Below are 16,162 nucleotides of genomic sequence, written 5' to 3' on the forward strand. Positions count from 1 at the left end.
CCACTTTGATCCAGATGACACTGGAAATTTTGAACACTAGAGTTTCAAACTATAATGAAGACTTGAGATGTAGTTTTGTTTTTGTTTTTTAAATCGAAGGCTGTAGTTTTGAGGATTTTAACCCAAGCTTAAGAAGCATATCAATGAGTCTGGGCTGAACTCTGTGCAGATAGTACATCATATTTTCCTTCTTCTTCATGAGAGCAGCATATTCTCATGAGTTGCTGCTTGCTTAAGCTACAAGGTTTCAAGCTTACTAGCGGCAACTGTATTCTCCGTTATCCAAAATCTACAGTAGTATTCACTCCCGCATAAGGTGTCTATAAAAGTGAACAGAACATGTGAGCAGCTAAAGCCTTTTGTGTAATCCTATAAGGGACTGCAGAAGCACCTTTTAGTTATATTTACATATTCTCCGTATTTCAGGATTAGTAAGAAAACAGTTATGAAAATGTTTTGGAAGCAACACTGAACACAAAGTAACACAAATAACAAACGTTTAACATTACCTATTTTTTGTGATTCCAAGGCTTCTTGGTCACTCTTAGCAGAAGATTCTGCCATGGAATTCTGCATTATAAACAAAATAAGTTAGATGGGCCGCCTGCTACTATCCCTGCCTGGAGCTCTTGCAAGGTAAGCGGGGCAGAGCTGCCTCATATCACTGTCTTGCTGCTTAGGCACACCTCTCTGACAACAACAGCAACAAATGCTGCCATTTTACTACCAGAATTGGAGTGTTGACTGTAAAATCCACAGCCAGATCCTATATTCTGCTCTGCTGTGCAGCAAAGGATGGTTTCCTAATAGTCACAAAATTAATGTGTGATGCAGCCATTATCTGTATGCATACTACAAAGAAATCAGAAGTGGTATGGATAATATCACTTTTAAAAGAAGGAACTCCAGCATTGTTCATTTCTGAAAGTGGCGGCCTTGCTGAAAACAAACGCTGTTATGCCAGCAAGTAATGATTGACTATTCTAAGTCATCATGAACTTAATACACATCCTCTATCCACCCAATTAAGAGGACCACGGAACATTTGGAGTCTGTAAGGAGTTTGAGTCTTTTCCATTTGAAGTACATTTAGCCCAGTCTTTGATGACCGCTCATCAGACAGCAGATCATATCCTCCTACCATTTCGCTCAGCTAAGAGCAGGCCCATTCTCCAACAGAAGATGCTTCTCCTCTGGCATCAGGATCCACACTTAGCTGACCAAAGTGGTGAGGTTATTTGTTAAAAGGTCTTTGAACTGAAGACTGATTAACTTCCAGATTACAAATCTGGCCTCTAATCCAATCACCAAAGCTTTACTTGTTTATTCAGGATTAATGGCTTTTTGCTCAACAGAAGTATTTGCCTTCGTGAAAACCAAGCATGAGCTGAAGACACACTCACGTCTCAAGCGGCAGTCACGCAAACAAGACTAACCTTTAGCAAAGTAAGCTCAGCTTGCAGACTGCTCAGTTCAGACTCTTTTTGTTCTAGAACTAAATTTAGATTTCTCTTTTCTTCCACTAAAACATTTTCTTGCTCTTTCAGTTTGCTTTCATGATGTGCAAGTTTTTCAGAAATGTCTTCAACGCAAGCAAGAAGATTTTGGTTCTCAGCCTTGACTTTTTCACTGGTGTGGTTCAGCTCCTGGATATCTAGCTGTAGAGCTTCTTTCTCTGACAGAGCCCCCTCTAGCTCTTCTCTCAAAAGGCATTTCTCTTTTGTAGAGTCATCCAGCAGAGATCGGAGTTCCAGACTACAAGCTGCATTTTCTTCCTGGAGCCTCCTGATCTCCTCCTGCAAGAAGGCATTGCCATCCTTCTGTTGAGTCAGACTCTGTTTCTCCTGCCTCGTTTTCGCCAAGGATTCTCTTGCAGCTTGCAGGAGAGTGGCAACATCACACTCTTCATTTTCATCTGGATATCCAGAGTCCATTTGTTCAAGGAGGCTGCGCAGCTGACTGGCAACAAGGGGCCTGAAGGCCTTTTCCTCACTAAGGAGCTTCTCTAGATGGTCTTTTTCATCACCAGCCATTTTTAGCCTCATTTCTAAGCCATCCGCTTTCTCTTTAAACACCAGCCATTCCTCTTTTTCAAATGCCATGCTCTGCAGCTTCTTTTCAACTCCATCTCTTTCTTCCTTTAGTTTGTTACTTTCCTCACGAAGAGTCTTGACTTCAGACAACAGATGCTCCCTGTCTTGCTGAACAGCTTCAACTTGTTGCTCTAATTCCCTCAGTTTCTGCTGACACTCTTCTTTTTCCACTGAAGCACCTCTCAGTTTCTCTTTTAACTCCTCTCCCTGCTGCTCTAATTCACGGTTGCAAAGGCAAAGAGCTTCAGCCTCTTGCTGAAGTCCCATGACTTTCTCTTGCTCCACTCTGCATTGTTCCTGGAGGTTTTTTATTGTCTCCATGCAGCATTTGACTTCATCGCACATGCTGCTACTTTGAGAATAAAGCGCATGCTTCTTCTCTTCCAGTTCCTTTACAGCAGCATCTCTTTGATGAAGGGAAGCAACAAGTTTCTCATTTTCTTCCTGAAGCACACCTGTTTTAAGCTTGAGTTCTTCCACCTCCTCTCCTTTGGAAGAAAACTGTTCCACCTCTTCCCGAAGACGATTCACCATCTCCTGGAGAGTGTCCTTTTCACTGAAAGCCGCTCTAAGCTTCTTCTGTAGTTCATCAACATCCGAAGCCTGCTGCTGCTTCATCGATGCAAATTCTCGGCTTATTTTCCCGGCTGATTCCCCCAATTCGGCTTGTAGGGTTTCCAGTGTTTCTCTCAAGCTTTCGTAGTTATCAATAGCTTCTTCTCTCTCCAGGATGTGCTTCTGACATTGTTCCTTCAGATCCTGTATTTCCTGAGCCAGTGACCTGTTTTCTCTCTCTGAACTTGATGACCATGTTTGTTTAAGCTCACTCATTTCTCTTTCGTGTTTTCCCATTAGATCTTGAATTTCTAGGCTATGCTCTTGTGCAGTCTTTTCACACTGCCTTCTCATACCCTGAAGCTCCAGCTTTAGTTTTTCAATTACACAGCAATGATCTTCTTTGGCAAGCTGCAGTTCATTAATTTTGAACTCCAAATCTTCCCGTTCATGAAAATATTCATCCTTCACATGCCGGACTTCCATTTCTAGTTTCATCTTAACGTTATTCATATAAGTTAATTCATCTTGCAGTATACTGTGTTGAGATTTCAGTTCATTTACAACACTCTCTAAGTGCCTGGCCTTTTCCATCAGTTCTGTCTCCAACAGTTCATTTCTATTCTGAGTTTGGTTTTCTTCATTTTTAGTTGAAGCTTGCCTTAAGCATTCCAGTTCACTTTCATACTTCGCCTTGCAAGCACGTAGTTCCTCCTCCAGGCCTTTCTCTTGTACCTCATTCTGCTTTCTCAAGTCCTGCTTTAGCTTTTCTACCTTACTTTGCTCTTCTTCACACACATTATTGGAAGCTTCAAGTTGATGCCTCAAATCAGACACCTCCTCTTGATGAGAAGTCTTCAGTTTTGCCAGTTCTTCATTTAACTTATCAATTTCGTTTTGGTAACTCTGAGAATTGCTTTCAAAAACATTTTGCAGATCGGTAATTTCTTCCTTTTTAGCCTCACTGCAGGCTTCCAACTGCTTCTTCAGATCTGAGATTTGCTGCTCGTACCCAGTCTTTGTCTGGTGGACTTCTCCCTCTAGTCTTCTGATTTCTTCTTGCCAATTACTATGAAATTTAAGTTGATCTAGGAGCTCTTCTTGTTTCCTCTTTTCAGCATCTAGTTCCTTTTGCAGCACAGCTACAGTTTCATCATATCTGGACTGTGCTGTTACCATTTCATTTTTAAGACTTTCAATTTCTTTCAGGTAGTCACTGCTCAATTGCATAAGCTTTTTCTGCCCTTCTTCATCCTTGGCAATAGCAGCCTAATTGTGAAAAAAGAGAAAAATATATAGCAGCATTAAACACACATACTTTTAACGAGTTTTAGAGCTGTTAAAATACAGACTCCAATATTTATTTTACAGATCCACCAATCAAGAAACAGAGAGGAAAATATCCAAGTCATTTTTAACCAGCCTTTCGCCCATTAGGAACTCAAAGCAGAGAGAGGAAAGAACAAAATGGAAAAGGGGGACAGGGGGAAAGGACCATAATCCCACAACATCCAGAGGAAAAAAATGGAACAGGTCAAAATAGTAAGAAAGCAGAGGGAAAAAAGAAGAATGAGGAGAAAATTGACAATATGACAAGCCGTGGCTGAAGCTATCTAGAATAGATTTTTAAAAGTTTGCCAGGTTAACTTGTGTCAGGGGTCCCATGTTTATTATACACACTATGGTCAAGAATCCTTACACTGAATTCCAACCTATCAAGGGTTAGGGAGTATCAGGACATTGTTAAAGGTCCTGAGCGTGATTCTTTTTACTACTAGAGAAGTTCACTGGATCCATATACCACTGTACTTAGAAAGGGCTCAAAAGGAAGGTATGTAACCTAAAACAGGATGATTTTTTTTAAAAATGTCCAAGTGTAGACAAAATTAGGTTAACGCATCATTCAGCCATATGCCAGAAGACTGTAATCTAAACCACACTAGCTCCGTTGTACGAGATCTGGACAGAACTAGCATTACAATTCCAGCACCCACTAGAAGTTCACGCAAGAGTGAATACGCATGAAGCTGCCTTATACTAAGTCAGACCTTTGGTCTCTCAAGGTCAGCACTGTCTACTCTGATTGGCAGCAGCTTTCCAGGGTCTTAGAAGGAAGTCTTTCACATCACTGACTACCTGATCCTTTTAACTGGAGATGCCAGGGATTGAACCTGTGTACACAACCTTCTGTACGCAAAGCAAATGCTCTCCCACAGAGCCACAGTCCCTGTCAGACTTGTCTTCTAGCCCTTCAGAGTGGTTTCTCAGGCAGTGCAGTGCAACGGGTTGGATGGGAGGGAGCAAAGATCCACTAAAGTGGAGCTCCTGTGCCTCCTATTGGATAATCAGGTGGCAGTGATACCTTTCATCAGTTGCAGCCCTTCCTGGGCAGTAAAGAACTTGTCACTGCATACCCTGTTAGATTAGATTATTCCAATGCACTCTATATGGAGCTGCCTTTGAAGACTGTGTGGAACCTATCACGAAATGTTGTCGCCAGAATGCTGACTAGAGTGAGTCATAGAAACCATATCACTCGTCTTGTTTCATCTACTTGTTGGCCCAATTAAAGGTCCTGATATTGACCTTTAAAGCCCTATATGGCTTGGGACCAGCATACTTAAGGACCTGCCTTCTCCCATATGAGCCCACCTGTCCACTCCAATCATCTCTGAAGGCCTTGCTTCCCCAACCATCTGAGGCTAGATGGATTACAACCCACAGAAGGGCCTTCTCAGTTGTGGCACCAAAACTTTGGGACACTTTCCCCAGGGAGAGTCATCAGTCTTTCTCTATCATTATCTTCTGCCAGTGAGTGAAGACTTTTTAAAACTGTTGTTTGGCATTCCATAATTAACTCTTATTAGCCATTCTCCCTGTGTATGTTTTCGTGTGTTTATGTGCTCACCACCTTGGGAACCCTGAGTTGGGCGGAAATGTTTTATGTAAATAATATGCTCAGTTTGCAGTGCTTAAGATCCAATGCTCTGCTCTGAATCAGAGTACGTCTTGTGTTCGAAAGTAGTTTCCTAAATGACACAAACACTAGCAAAGGAAACAAGACATTGAATAATGTAGCAGTCAATTACATACTTTAAATCCTAAATTATTTTTGAAAATAAGGCATTAGAGATTTACTAAAATTGGTAAACTGAAATGACAGAATAATAGAGCCATGAATAGCTTGCAGAAGCAATTTAATAGTATTTCATTCTTTTGAATGCTTGTTCTCTTTTAGCTCAGACTTGTGCTATGACACATCTGAGTTAGAAAACTTGCTGTTTAAAAGAAAAAGAATCGTTTACCATTCTGAGATATTACTAATCCTACTGAGATAAATTGGCTGGCCCAGGGGGACTTTCTCTGGCTTGCAAAGCCCAGATGAAGTTTTTAAGTTTGTTTGTTTCATGGGAAAGATCAACTGAATATCCTCTTCCCACAGGACTCACCCACATGCCCATCTGTTTGGTCAGGGAAACAGCAGTTCATGGTAGTTGTAAATCATGATTAGAAGATGAAGAAATTAAGAGAAAGAAAGAACTTTCTTCGAAGTTATAAATGCTTTGAGCTATTAAACAAGAATTAGATTCTTTTCACACACTGCTTCCAATATAATACAACACTGGGCTTTAAATAAACTTGCTACCACCTCCACCCAGGTTTCTCAAACCAGGATCCAAAGTCAAGACACCAAGTAGGGTTATTAACTAGTTACTAATCCTGTATCCTGGTTCGTTTCCCACCAATGCTCACTCGCTAGCATCAGCCTCTCCCCACTTTCTCACCCTGCCCACCTCCACCATCTCTGTTCTCATAAAGACATAGCAACAAAGTGTGCTCCTTTGATGCATCCCTAAAAAGAAAAAAGCAATGACAATGGAGCCCTGGCAGTCTTCCTTGTCAGTTTGATGTAGTGGGTAAGACTCTAATCTGGAGAGCCGGGTTTGATTTCCCACTCCTCTGCCTGAAGCCTGCTGGGTGACCTTGGACTAGTCACAGCTCTCTGGTGCTCTCTCAGCCCCACCCACCTCACAGGGTGATTGTTTGTTGCGGGGATAATAACAACATACTTTGTGAACCGTTCTGAATAGGCAATAAGTTGTTCTGAAGGGCGGTATATAAATCGAATGTTATTATTATTATTCCTCCATCCACAAAGTAGTTCACCAAGCTATTCACCCTGTTCACAGTTACCACACTTGAGGGCTGGGAAAGCAAACTCCCTACTACAACCACTGGCAGAATGTTGGCAGGAAGTCAATATCTGAGGATATCTGTGTAAAAAAATGGGAGTGGGGACAGATGCAGTATCTGCTTTGGGTCCCCCCTGGGGACAAAGATGTGCTATAAATGAAGTAAATAAAATTAATAAATATCCGGCACAAATGTCACAGAGCAGACACAGGACATCTGTGTGGGTGGTGCTCTAAAACTGGAAGCAGAAGGGTTAAGAACTGCCCGTTATGGCCCCCACCTTGGGGAATGGCCTGCCTGGGGAGGTCAGGAAGGCTCCCACACTTCTTTCATTCTGCAAACTGTGTAAACCAGAATTGTTTGGAAAGCATTTTTACAAAAGTAATAGGGCTCTATTACAAAAAAAAAATGTTCAGGAAGCCACCTTTCTAAAGGGAACAGGATTGTGAACTATTCCACCATTTTTGGTATGTAGTGCTTTGCTCTCACCGCACTGCTTTATACTTATGCAGTACCATATTATGTATTGTATAATGTATCATGACAAATATTTTATGCTTTGTTTTCAGATTTCTACAGTCCAAGTCCTATTATGTTGTTTATTAGATGTGTCATCCTACTGATTGCATTGACTTATGCTATGTAATCCACCTTGACCCTAAGTGAGAAAGGAGGACTATAAATAAAATAAACAGTGACTCAAACATGAAAGTCTGTCAGTTTCATTATTCCCAGGGGGCAGGGGGATATATCTCTGCAACTGTCCTGAGAGGATCTTTTCTCTGCTTGTGTTGTCAGTGGAAAATGGTAAGCAAGTTGGTGATGTGGCGAGGCCTTGCCATCAGCTAGGCACTGCAAGCCGGGCATGGAAAGGGCAGCAATGCTGAAACCAGGATTTGTCATGAAAGGCTAGGATTCAGTGATCATGTGCAACCCGGATCCTGTTTTCCACAGTGAAAATAAGCCATATTTTTGTGTTGCATCTAAAACCAAGCCTTACAAAGCTTATCAAGTACCTCTGCTTCTTGCTGCCTCTTCACATTTTCTTTTTTCAGAGTCAGACACTGCTGCTGGATTTCTGCTTTTTCCAGGAGAACAACGTCTAGTCTTTCTGTGAGTGCCTAATTTTGACAGTGACCAAGAGAAAGAAGAAAGTGACTCACCGCAAATGAACACGTGTTGGCTAATCCTTGTAGACATCTCATTTCCCCCCCTCAGCATTTCCATTCCCCATGCCTCAGAGACAGAAGCAACACCAAGTATTACAGTCATATTAACCCTCTTCAGCCTCAAGGCTGGGGTTATTCATTCAGAAGCCTGGATTCTCTTTGATCCTGTTCCATCCCCATTAAATAAACAGAGAGATATTCATCACATAGTTAACTACAACTATTTCCTCCCATACAGATTGTCTTGATTAGACACCACTGACAAAAAGGACTTGACTACAAGTATGCCTTTGGTTCTGCAGAAGGAAGCTGGGAGCATTATCAACTCTGGGGAAACAGAGTTAAATCACAGCCCATGAAAACAGCCTCTGAACAACTCTGAACACTCCTCGTAGCTTAAACAGCCATGCTGAACAAGCTCTGCTTCACTGGGAAGTTGACAGATGAACTTCAAACCTAGCCTATTACTTCAGGACAAGAAAATCTTGGGGTGGATGCACTAGCAGTGAAGTCTTCCTCCAAATTCAAGGGATCTTGCTCCAGCAATGGAAGACCCCTCTACTGGTGGAATGGAACCTCTGGATCTAACCCCTTGTGATCACTCATTAAAGCAGGTAACCGATTTCTGCTCTGTGTGTCATACTTTTCAGAGCAGCAGCTTTCTACACGAAACCCAAGAAACTCAGCCAATATTTTTTAAAATGAAAAACAGCCAGAAGAGCACTTGCGGGTTTCAGAGAATAGAATAAAACCTGCAGGTTCTGCTCTATTCTCATGACACAAGACAAGGGTCCTACAAAAGTTGTTTTAACAGAAGAGAACGTCTTATGTTTTTGGGCCAGGCAGCTAAGAGAAGGAATCTGAGCCATATGACACAAGCAGAGACTGGTTTCATTATGCTGCACACAGACTTCTTGAGAAATGAAGCACCTGTGCACGCCAAGCAAGACAGAAAATCACATGTTCTCACCTGGATAATATCATCAGACCCTCCAGCAGCAAGTTTGGATTTCAGTTCTTCAATCTCCTTTTCCAGTTCTAGTTGGAGGAAACGTATATGCTTGCTAAATCTATTACATGTCAATAAATGCCAGTTTGGTGTAGTGGTTAAGAGCGCAGGACTCTAATCTGGAGAACTGGGTTTGATTCCCCACTCCTCCGCTTGAAGCCATCTGGGTGACCTTGGGTCAGTCACAGCTCTCTCAGAGCTCCCTCAGCCCCACCCACCTCACAGGATTTTTGTTGTGGGGATAATAACAACATACTTTGTAAACCGCTCTGAGTGGGTGTTAAGTTGTCCTGAAGGGCGGTATATAAACTGAATGTTGTTGTTGTTGTTGTTGTTGTTATTATGCACAATTGTGACTTTAGATATAAATAATAACAGTTAGAAATTAAGAGCTGCTTCAAAGCTCACCCAGAAGCTCAGCTAGACTAATGTTCTCCTGGCATTTTCCATGGCAAGCACATAAAATGCAAAGGAATGGAGAGGGGAGAGACCAGAGCTGAATCCCATCAGACAAAGGATCAAGGACAGGGAGACTGGACTGTAACCCCAACGTTCAGCCTGCAGCCATTTAAAAATCATTGTTTTCAACAGGAACATGTTCAGGTTAGACAGATATTCTCAATGGCAGCATTCTGACATTATGATAAACTCCTCTGAAACACCAAGCGGGTGCAAACATAGTGTGATCCTACACTCATGCACAGCCCTAGCTCCTCCCACCTCCCCTCCCCCCAGCCACAGAACTTCCAGGCTCAATCAAGTTTCAGTTCCCTGTAATATCTTAATATCTTGGTGAGCTGGATCTTTTTGGCTCCACACAAACTGGCTGAATGCCAATTTAGATTCTAGTGTCAACAAACCCCACTTCACGGGGCACCATTCAGACATCATAGTGAACTGGCTCAAGCTGGGAAGTTCTGTGCACGTGAACGGAAGAGCTTGGTGGCAGAAGGGAAGAACATGCACAAGCATAGCAAGAAATTGGGCTTGCGCCCAAAAAGAGTTAACTAGTGCTTAAATGGAGCTTATTATGACTCCTGAATACAGCCACTACTTTCCCAGTAATTTTAAAGGCTATTTTCTCAACACTGATTTTTATTTGCTGCATTTAATAGCAACCAATCAGGGCACTTTTGCCCTCTTCTCTCATGCTCTCTGCCACACCGCTTTAAATTTCAATAAGGTACCTGTAGATCGAGACTTCACTTTCTGAAAAAGTATCATCTGTTTCTTTGCAAATTTGATGAGCTCTTCTTTGGGTAAGGTATCCAGCTGTAAAATTCATAAATGTATATTGCAGTTTACCATTATGACCTTCACCACATCAAGTGCTTACTTCCATTCTGCTCTCTAGTATCTACCAAGGAGGCCCTGTTCAGAACACCATCTCAGGTGGATGCAAGTTTGGTATCTTCCAAGCACAGAGACTCGACACCACAGACTCAGCTTCCCTTGGAGGCAGAGGAAGGCTTTTTAACTCCACTGGACCTTTGACTCTGGATAGTTTTAAAAGTTGCTTTTTATTCATACAAGCTTCAAATAACTATTCAGTTTTTAGGTAACAGTGTTTGGGGTGTTTACTGAATATTGTACCCGCATTTTACCCACATTCATGTTTGTAATCCAGAAGCTGCTTTGTGAGCTACATCACTGTAAGGCAACATGCTGCAAATAAATAAGGTACACATCAAACTTCTATAGCTATGCTCTTCAACTACTTCCAACTACTTTCTTTCATAAGAGTTTGTACCAAAAGGGACCTCTCAGAAATATGTTGGTTTGCAAGCACCATGCCATTTTTCATTCTGGGGACAAGTACTGACCCCAATAGACCTGCAAGGTGACATAAAACTTTCGGAACAAGACGGGCAGGACTGAGTAGCTCCATTCTGGACACATTTGGTCAAGGCAGCCTGTTTTATCATAAGCCCAGGCATCAACTCCAGACTTGCACAGCACAGTGAAGCTGGCCACTTACACGCAGGTTGATTGCCCTGGGCTTGAGTGCTATAGGAAGTGGGTTTTTTTCTCCGCTTCTCCATAGCACTGTGGTGCTTCCACACACTTCTTGCTTTGCTGCAACATTTTGGGAAAGATCGAAAGAAAGCTGGAGTGGCACTCAGGTGGATGGGAACTCCAGATCTTTCCAGGTCTGCCCCATCTGTGCTGTTTTCTCTGTCCCAGTCCCTCACAGCAGCCATACCACTTCACCAAAGGTTTGTAAAAAAAAAATCAGTAACTGAATATTGCTATAGCCCTGTAACCATCTATCAAGTTCTCTATAATTCCAGCATTCATTTTAAAAAAGCCAAGACTCCTTCAGTTGCAGAGACAGGTATTTTATACCTCTGCAATGAAAGGGGCTAGAGATAGATCAAGATGAGTAGTAGCCATGTTAGTCTGCTTGGAGTGGTAGAAAAGAGTAAGAGTCCAGTAGCACCTATAAGACTAACAAAATTTATGGTAGGGTATGAGCTGAAGAAGTGAGCTGTGGCTCATACCCTACCACAAATTTTTTTAGTCTTATAAGCGCTACTGGACTCTTGCTCTTTTCAGGGGCTAGAGACTTACTCTTTTTTTTTTTAAATGAAAGCTGGGAATTCAGAAAACTTGGCAGACACATTTGTATAATGCTACAATGATATTCAATTGCTGATTTTAAAAAAATTAAAAAGACTATGGCATGTGTGTGTAAGAATTGCCACTGAAAGGAGATTGAGGCAGGGAAAATGAAGGGAATCTCCGCTGGTATATCGAATGCCTATGATCCTTTAAGGGACAGAGAGGTAGCTAGGACAGCCACAGTTTCAAAAATAATGCACAGTGCAGCCCCAGACAGGGCAGATGCACCACACAAATCCTGATCCTGACACAGGGTTTGATCACTACACAACAATGCTTACTAACTACATCTCAAATGAGTTTTAGCACTCATGCTGAAATGATTATCAATCACAGAAAATGGCTAAATGTTCAGACATAATTGAGGCATGCAAGCTGGTAAAGATGAGGAAAATTGCTGAATGCTGTAAAAACTGCACTTGGATTTAACACGATTGTTGCACGAATGAGCAATAAGGAAATGAAAAGCCGGATATCTGAGCAAGATCTTGCCAACTATTTTTTTCAGCAGGAGGGGTTGGCCCATCTGCTTTCAGTAACAGCTACCAACTGTACTTGCTGAACAAACTCAGAAAGTATCCAAACATGCTTTTTCAATGACTGTCATGACTTCTCTTACTGCAAATAAAGCAAAGTCAACACTTCCATCCTAAAACATTTTTTAAACAAAAGCACCCTACAGAGGCTACACATCCTATCGCACATCTGCATTATATTTCTTTTTTAAAAACTTACTTTTGACTTTCCTGTTGCAGGAGCGGAAGGAGAAGCTGCAACATCTTGCCCCCCATCTTGCCCCTGAAGTAAAAATAATATTCTGTTATATCTGAACTGAAAACAGCTCACAACAATCAAAATATAATTTAACACAAAAATACTGCAGATAAAACAAAATAAAGCATACAGTCCACAACAGATGTTAAAACTGACATTTCATTCTAAAAATGTGACAGAATGTCTGCACAGTCCTAAAGCAGGTCTGTAAACTGCTAGTACAGCAACAAAGTCCCATTCCAGTTGATGCAACATCACTATCAACCGCCAGTACATATTTAGCTGCTTGGCTGTATGGTTGCCAGCTTTGCTAACCAACCTGGCTCCTCCACCACTGCAAGCTGCTTAACAGTGTTTAATCAGCACAGTTTTATCACAGGAAAGCAGAAAAAGACAAATGTGATTCTGCTGTTGATGCAGATTTCAAATGCACAGAAGTCTGACTATCTGAACAGAACTGTTCTCTAAAACACTCCAGTACTAGACTCTTTCAAACCTTGAAAGTCAATACTGACATTTTTAGTTTGTTCTGAAATCTGAACGATCGCCAGAGACGTTCCCTTAACACCAGTGCAAACAGCCACATCATCTAAGAGCCAGGCTGCTGCGTATACTGCTGCAGGCTTCTGAACAGCCTTGAACATGGCCCTGCTTGAATCACAAATAACATTCCTTACTTTACAATCTTCACAAAATACACACACAAAGGAAAAACACTAAAAGTAAACATAACACTACAGATGTGTACTCAGCATGATTAAAAATAAGGATCTAATAATCCAATACAGAAATTACTAAGACATATACGACAGTGGCAAGTCCTCCATCTTCAGGACTGCAGCTGATAAAAGTAATCGGAAAATGTAAAATATAGTTATTACCTGGAAAATCATGATTAGTACTGAATCCAGGACAACCCATAAAATATGTACCTAAGCCTTAAGGAGACTGGGACCCCATCCAGAACTGGTAACACCCTTCCCCCAATCACCAATATCCTGTCCAGATTGAGTGGAAGTTTATTCTCCCTTCAGCCCAATGCAGATTACAGGCAGTCCATCCACTGCCTCACCTGAAGAAGTGAAGTCATCAACAGACTGGTGATACTTCACCCCAGATCTCCAAATGACTGTAGCTGGCAGCTTCATGTACCAGGTAAACAGACAAAGAGACAAAATTTAACCTTATGGAAATCTAAAGGATGGCTGCCTTGAAAACAAATAAAAATCTTCCAGATTTTTAACCTGACACCAAGGATCCCTCATAAAAAATAAAAACCACTTGGTGACTCAGTGAGATTTACACCCCACCCCCACTTCCAGACCTCTTAAGCCTTTTAATTTGTGTGTATAGGTTTTATTTTTTCAAGTTATACCAAGCACTGTTTTACAATATGGTCCATCATGATTTCACAAAAATCTTTTTAAAAAGAATGACCTAGTAAATTTATGGATTACCAAATAAAGTTTTGGAATCTGACAAGAAAACGACCCTTGACATCATTTTCTAGAAACTGCAGGCTGATCACATGAGCGCTTTAAGCCAATTTATACACAGGCAAGACCAACATCCGTTACCCTGAAAGCTCTAGGCAATGGACATAAGATACATTTTCTACACCAATTTGACTCTAAGATTTCTTGCAGAGTAATTACGTTATTGTCATGTCCCTTAATGTAGAGATTGTATATATTTTGTTGCTTTCTGGTAATTGCTGAGCACGTGCTGGGAGGTAAGTAACATTTCTTAATATATCACAAGGCTGAGCCTTGACGATCATAGCATACTTCCAAGACTTGACAAGAAACACTGCAATTATACTGTTCCCTTTGCAAGAAGTGGAGGTGGTTTGTTCACCAAATTCTAGCCCAGACTTCCAACCTCAGACTGTGCCCCAGTAACAACTATATCTAGGGTTCTTTTAATAGCAGTCTGACACAATGATACTCAGCATATAAAGATGTTCTACCAAAGAGATAAAGAGAAGAAAATAATATATTTATAATAATTGTATAGTATTCAAAATGCTTCTCATCCCATTGCAAAAACTTTGTAATGGCAGGATTATCATCCCCATATTACAGAGGGGCTGGATCTCAGAGACAAGCAAGACAAAGCTACCTAAGTTTTCAAAGGCAAGGCTTAAGTCTGGTGAAGTCAATGGGCTTTGATGAGTATAATTCTGTTCAGGGTTGTAATGTCAGTCACTCTTGAGTAACAGTGAACACATACAGCTGCCTTAGACCAAGAATGTGATTAGTATATCAAGGTCAGTACCGTTTACCCTGCCTGAAGGTGGTTCTCAAAGTAGGGTTGCCAATTCCAGGTTGGGAAATTCCTAGAGATTTGGGGGGGTTGGGGAGAGACCTCAGCAAGGTATGATGCCATACAGTCCTCCCGCCACAACAGCCATTTTCTCCAGGTGAACTGAACTCTGTTACCTAGAGATCAGTTGTAATATCGGGAAATCGCCAACTACCACCAGGCGGTTGGCAACCCAGCCTCAAACAGAGGTCATTCTCATTGCCTACTACCCACTCCATTTAACTGGAGTTGCCAGGGATTCATCCTGGGACTTTCTCTATGCAAAGCAGATATTACACACACACACACACACTCTTATCCACTACATTTTCTGTTCTCTAAATGCTTCACCTGTCACTGCATGGCTGGCTGCTCTTTAAAAAGAAGCAGAAACAGGCAAGCCCTGAATATGGGAGAAGCCAGCATCATAGTTTTATTGGTGAGGGAAAGATAGGAGCGTTCATACATGCTGAGATTTCTGGAGCCTGTCTTTGGGGGGAGGGGATAAGACAGGGAAAGCATTGCCTGCGATTTCTACCCAAACCGTATACAGTGCATTGCTCCCTTCCCCTCTAACCACTTTTGGGTTGGGGACCACAGACAAGGGCCGGTGGAGAAGAAAATGGAAGTGACCACAGTGTCGAGTCAGCGCTGAGGGGCCGCAAGGGTCCCCATCGAGCCCCTCCTCCCCGACTTCCTCCCCGTTACCTCCATGGCGGAGCTGCCGCTGTCGCGGGGGAGGGGCAGAGAAGACCGCGAGCCGCCTCAGCGCCTCATTCCACAACCCAGCCTCCCGCCGCTTCCGCCTTCGTCACCAGCCCTCCACGCGCTCTCCTCTGACGTCATCGAAACCAGCCCGAAGGAGAGGCCGGCGCAGTTCCCGGCCCTGTTGCCGCGGCAACGCGTTCGGGGCCTCCGCTAGAAGGAGTCTCGTTGCTAGTGTTGCTGTGAATGGACACCAAAAGCGCTTCTTAGGAAACGCGTGTCTAGTTTTTAAGTGCGCTCTCAAGAATTGAATATGTTTAGCTTTTAAATCAACTCCGGGGGGCAGGGGGACGAAAAATCAGTTTGCAGTACGGTTGACCACCTCCGGAAGGTGGCTGGCGACCTGGAATAACAACTGATCTCCAGACTAAATAGATCGGTTTCCCTGGAGAAAACGGCGGCTTTGGAGGGTGGATTCTGTGGCATTATGAGTATACCCCAATGATGCCCCTTCCCTCCCCAAACCTTGCACTCCCCAGGCTTCAGCCCCAAATCTCCAGGCATTTCCCAACCTGGAGTTGGTATCCTTAGACAGCTCCAGTTGTCTGCACAGGTGGAACGCTTGTATGGATCTTTTGCCTCACGTGTGGTATTGATAACAAGATCCAGGGCTGAAGGGTCTTTTTGTATACATTTGTAACTGATCCAATTTCTTCATTTAGTTTTCTTTCTGTATT

At 42.4% G+C, this 16,162-nt stretch overlaps 1 protein-coding gene across 1 annotated transcript in view; it reads right to left on the reverse strand.

Moving 5' to 3' along the window:
• GCC2 (GRIP and coiled-coil domain containing 2) overlaps window positions 1-15,516 on the reverse strand; it is a 32,758-nt gene extending 17,242 nt beyond the window's left edge. Inside the window, exons 1-7 of the mRNA XM_054973533.1 lie at window positions 15,429-15,516; window positions 12,378-12,440; window positions 10,208-10,292; window positions 8,982-9,049; window positions 7,859-7,963; window positions 1,437-3,917; window positions 510-570 (exon numbers count right to left, since the gene is read on the reverse strand). Of these exons, the coding sequence (XP_054829508.1) occupies window positions 510-570; window positions 1,437-3,917; window positions 7,859-7,963; window positions 8,982-9,049; window positions 10,208-10,292; window positions 12,378-12,440; window positions 15,429-15,434 (2,869 nt within the window). The 5' untranslated portion in view covers window positions 15,435-15,516. The remainder of the gene's footprint in view (window positions 1-509; window positions 571-1,436; window positions 3,918-7,858; window positions 7,964-8,981; window positions 9,050-10,207; window positions 10,293-12,377; window positions 12,441-15,428) is intronic.
• Between the last annotated feature and the right edge of the window lie 646 nt (window positions 15,517-16,162).

This window comes from Eublepharis macularius, chromosome 3 (assembly GCF_028583425.1).
Source record: "Eublepharis macularius isolate TG4126 chromosome 3, MPM_Emac_v1.0, whole genome shotgun sequence".
Classification (NCBI taxonomy): Eukaryota; Metazoa; Chordata; class Lepidosauria; order Squamata; family Eublepharidae; genus Eublepharis; species Eublepharis macularius.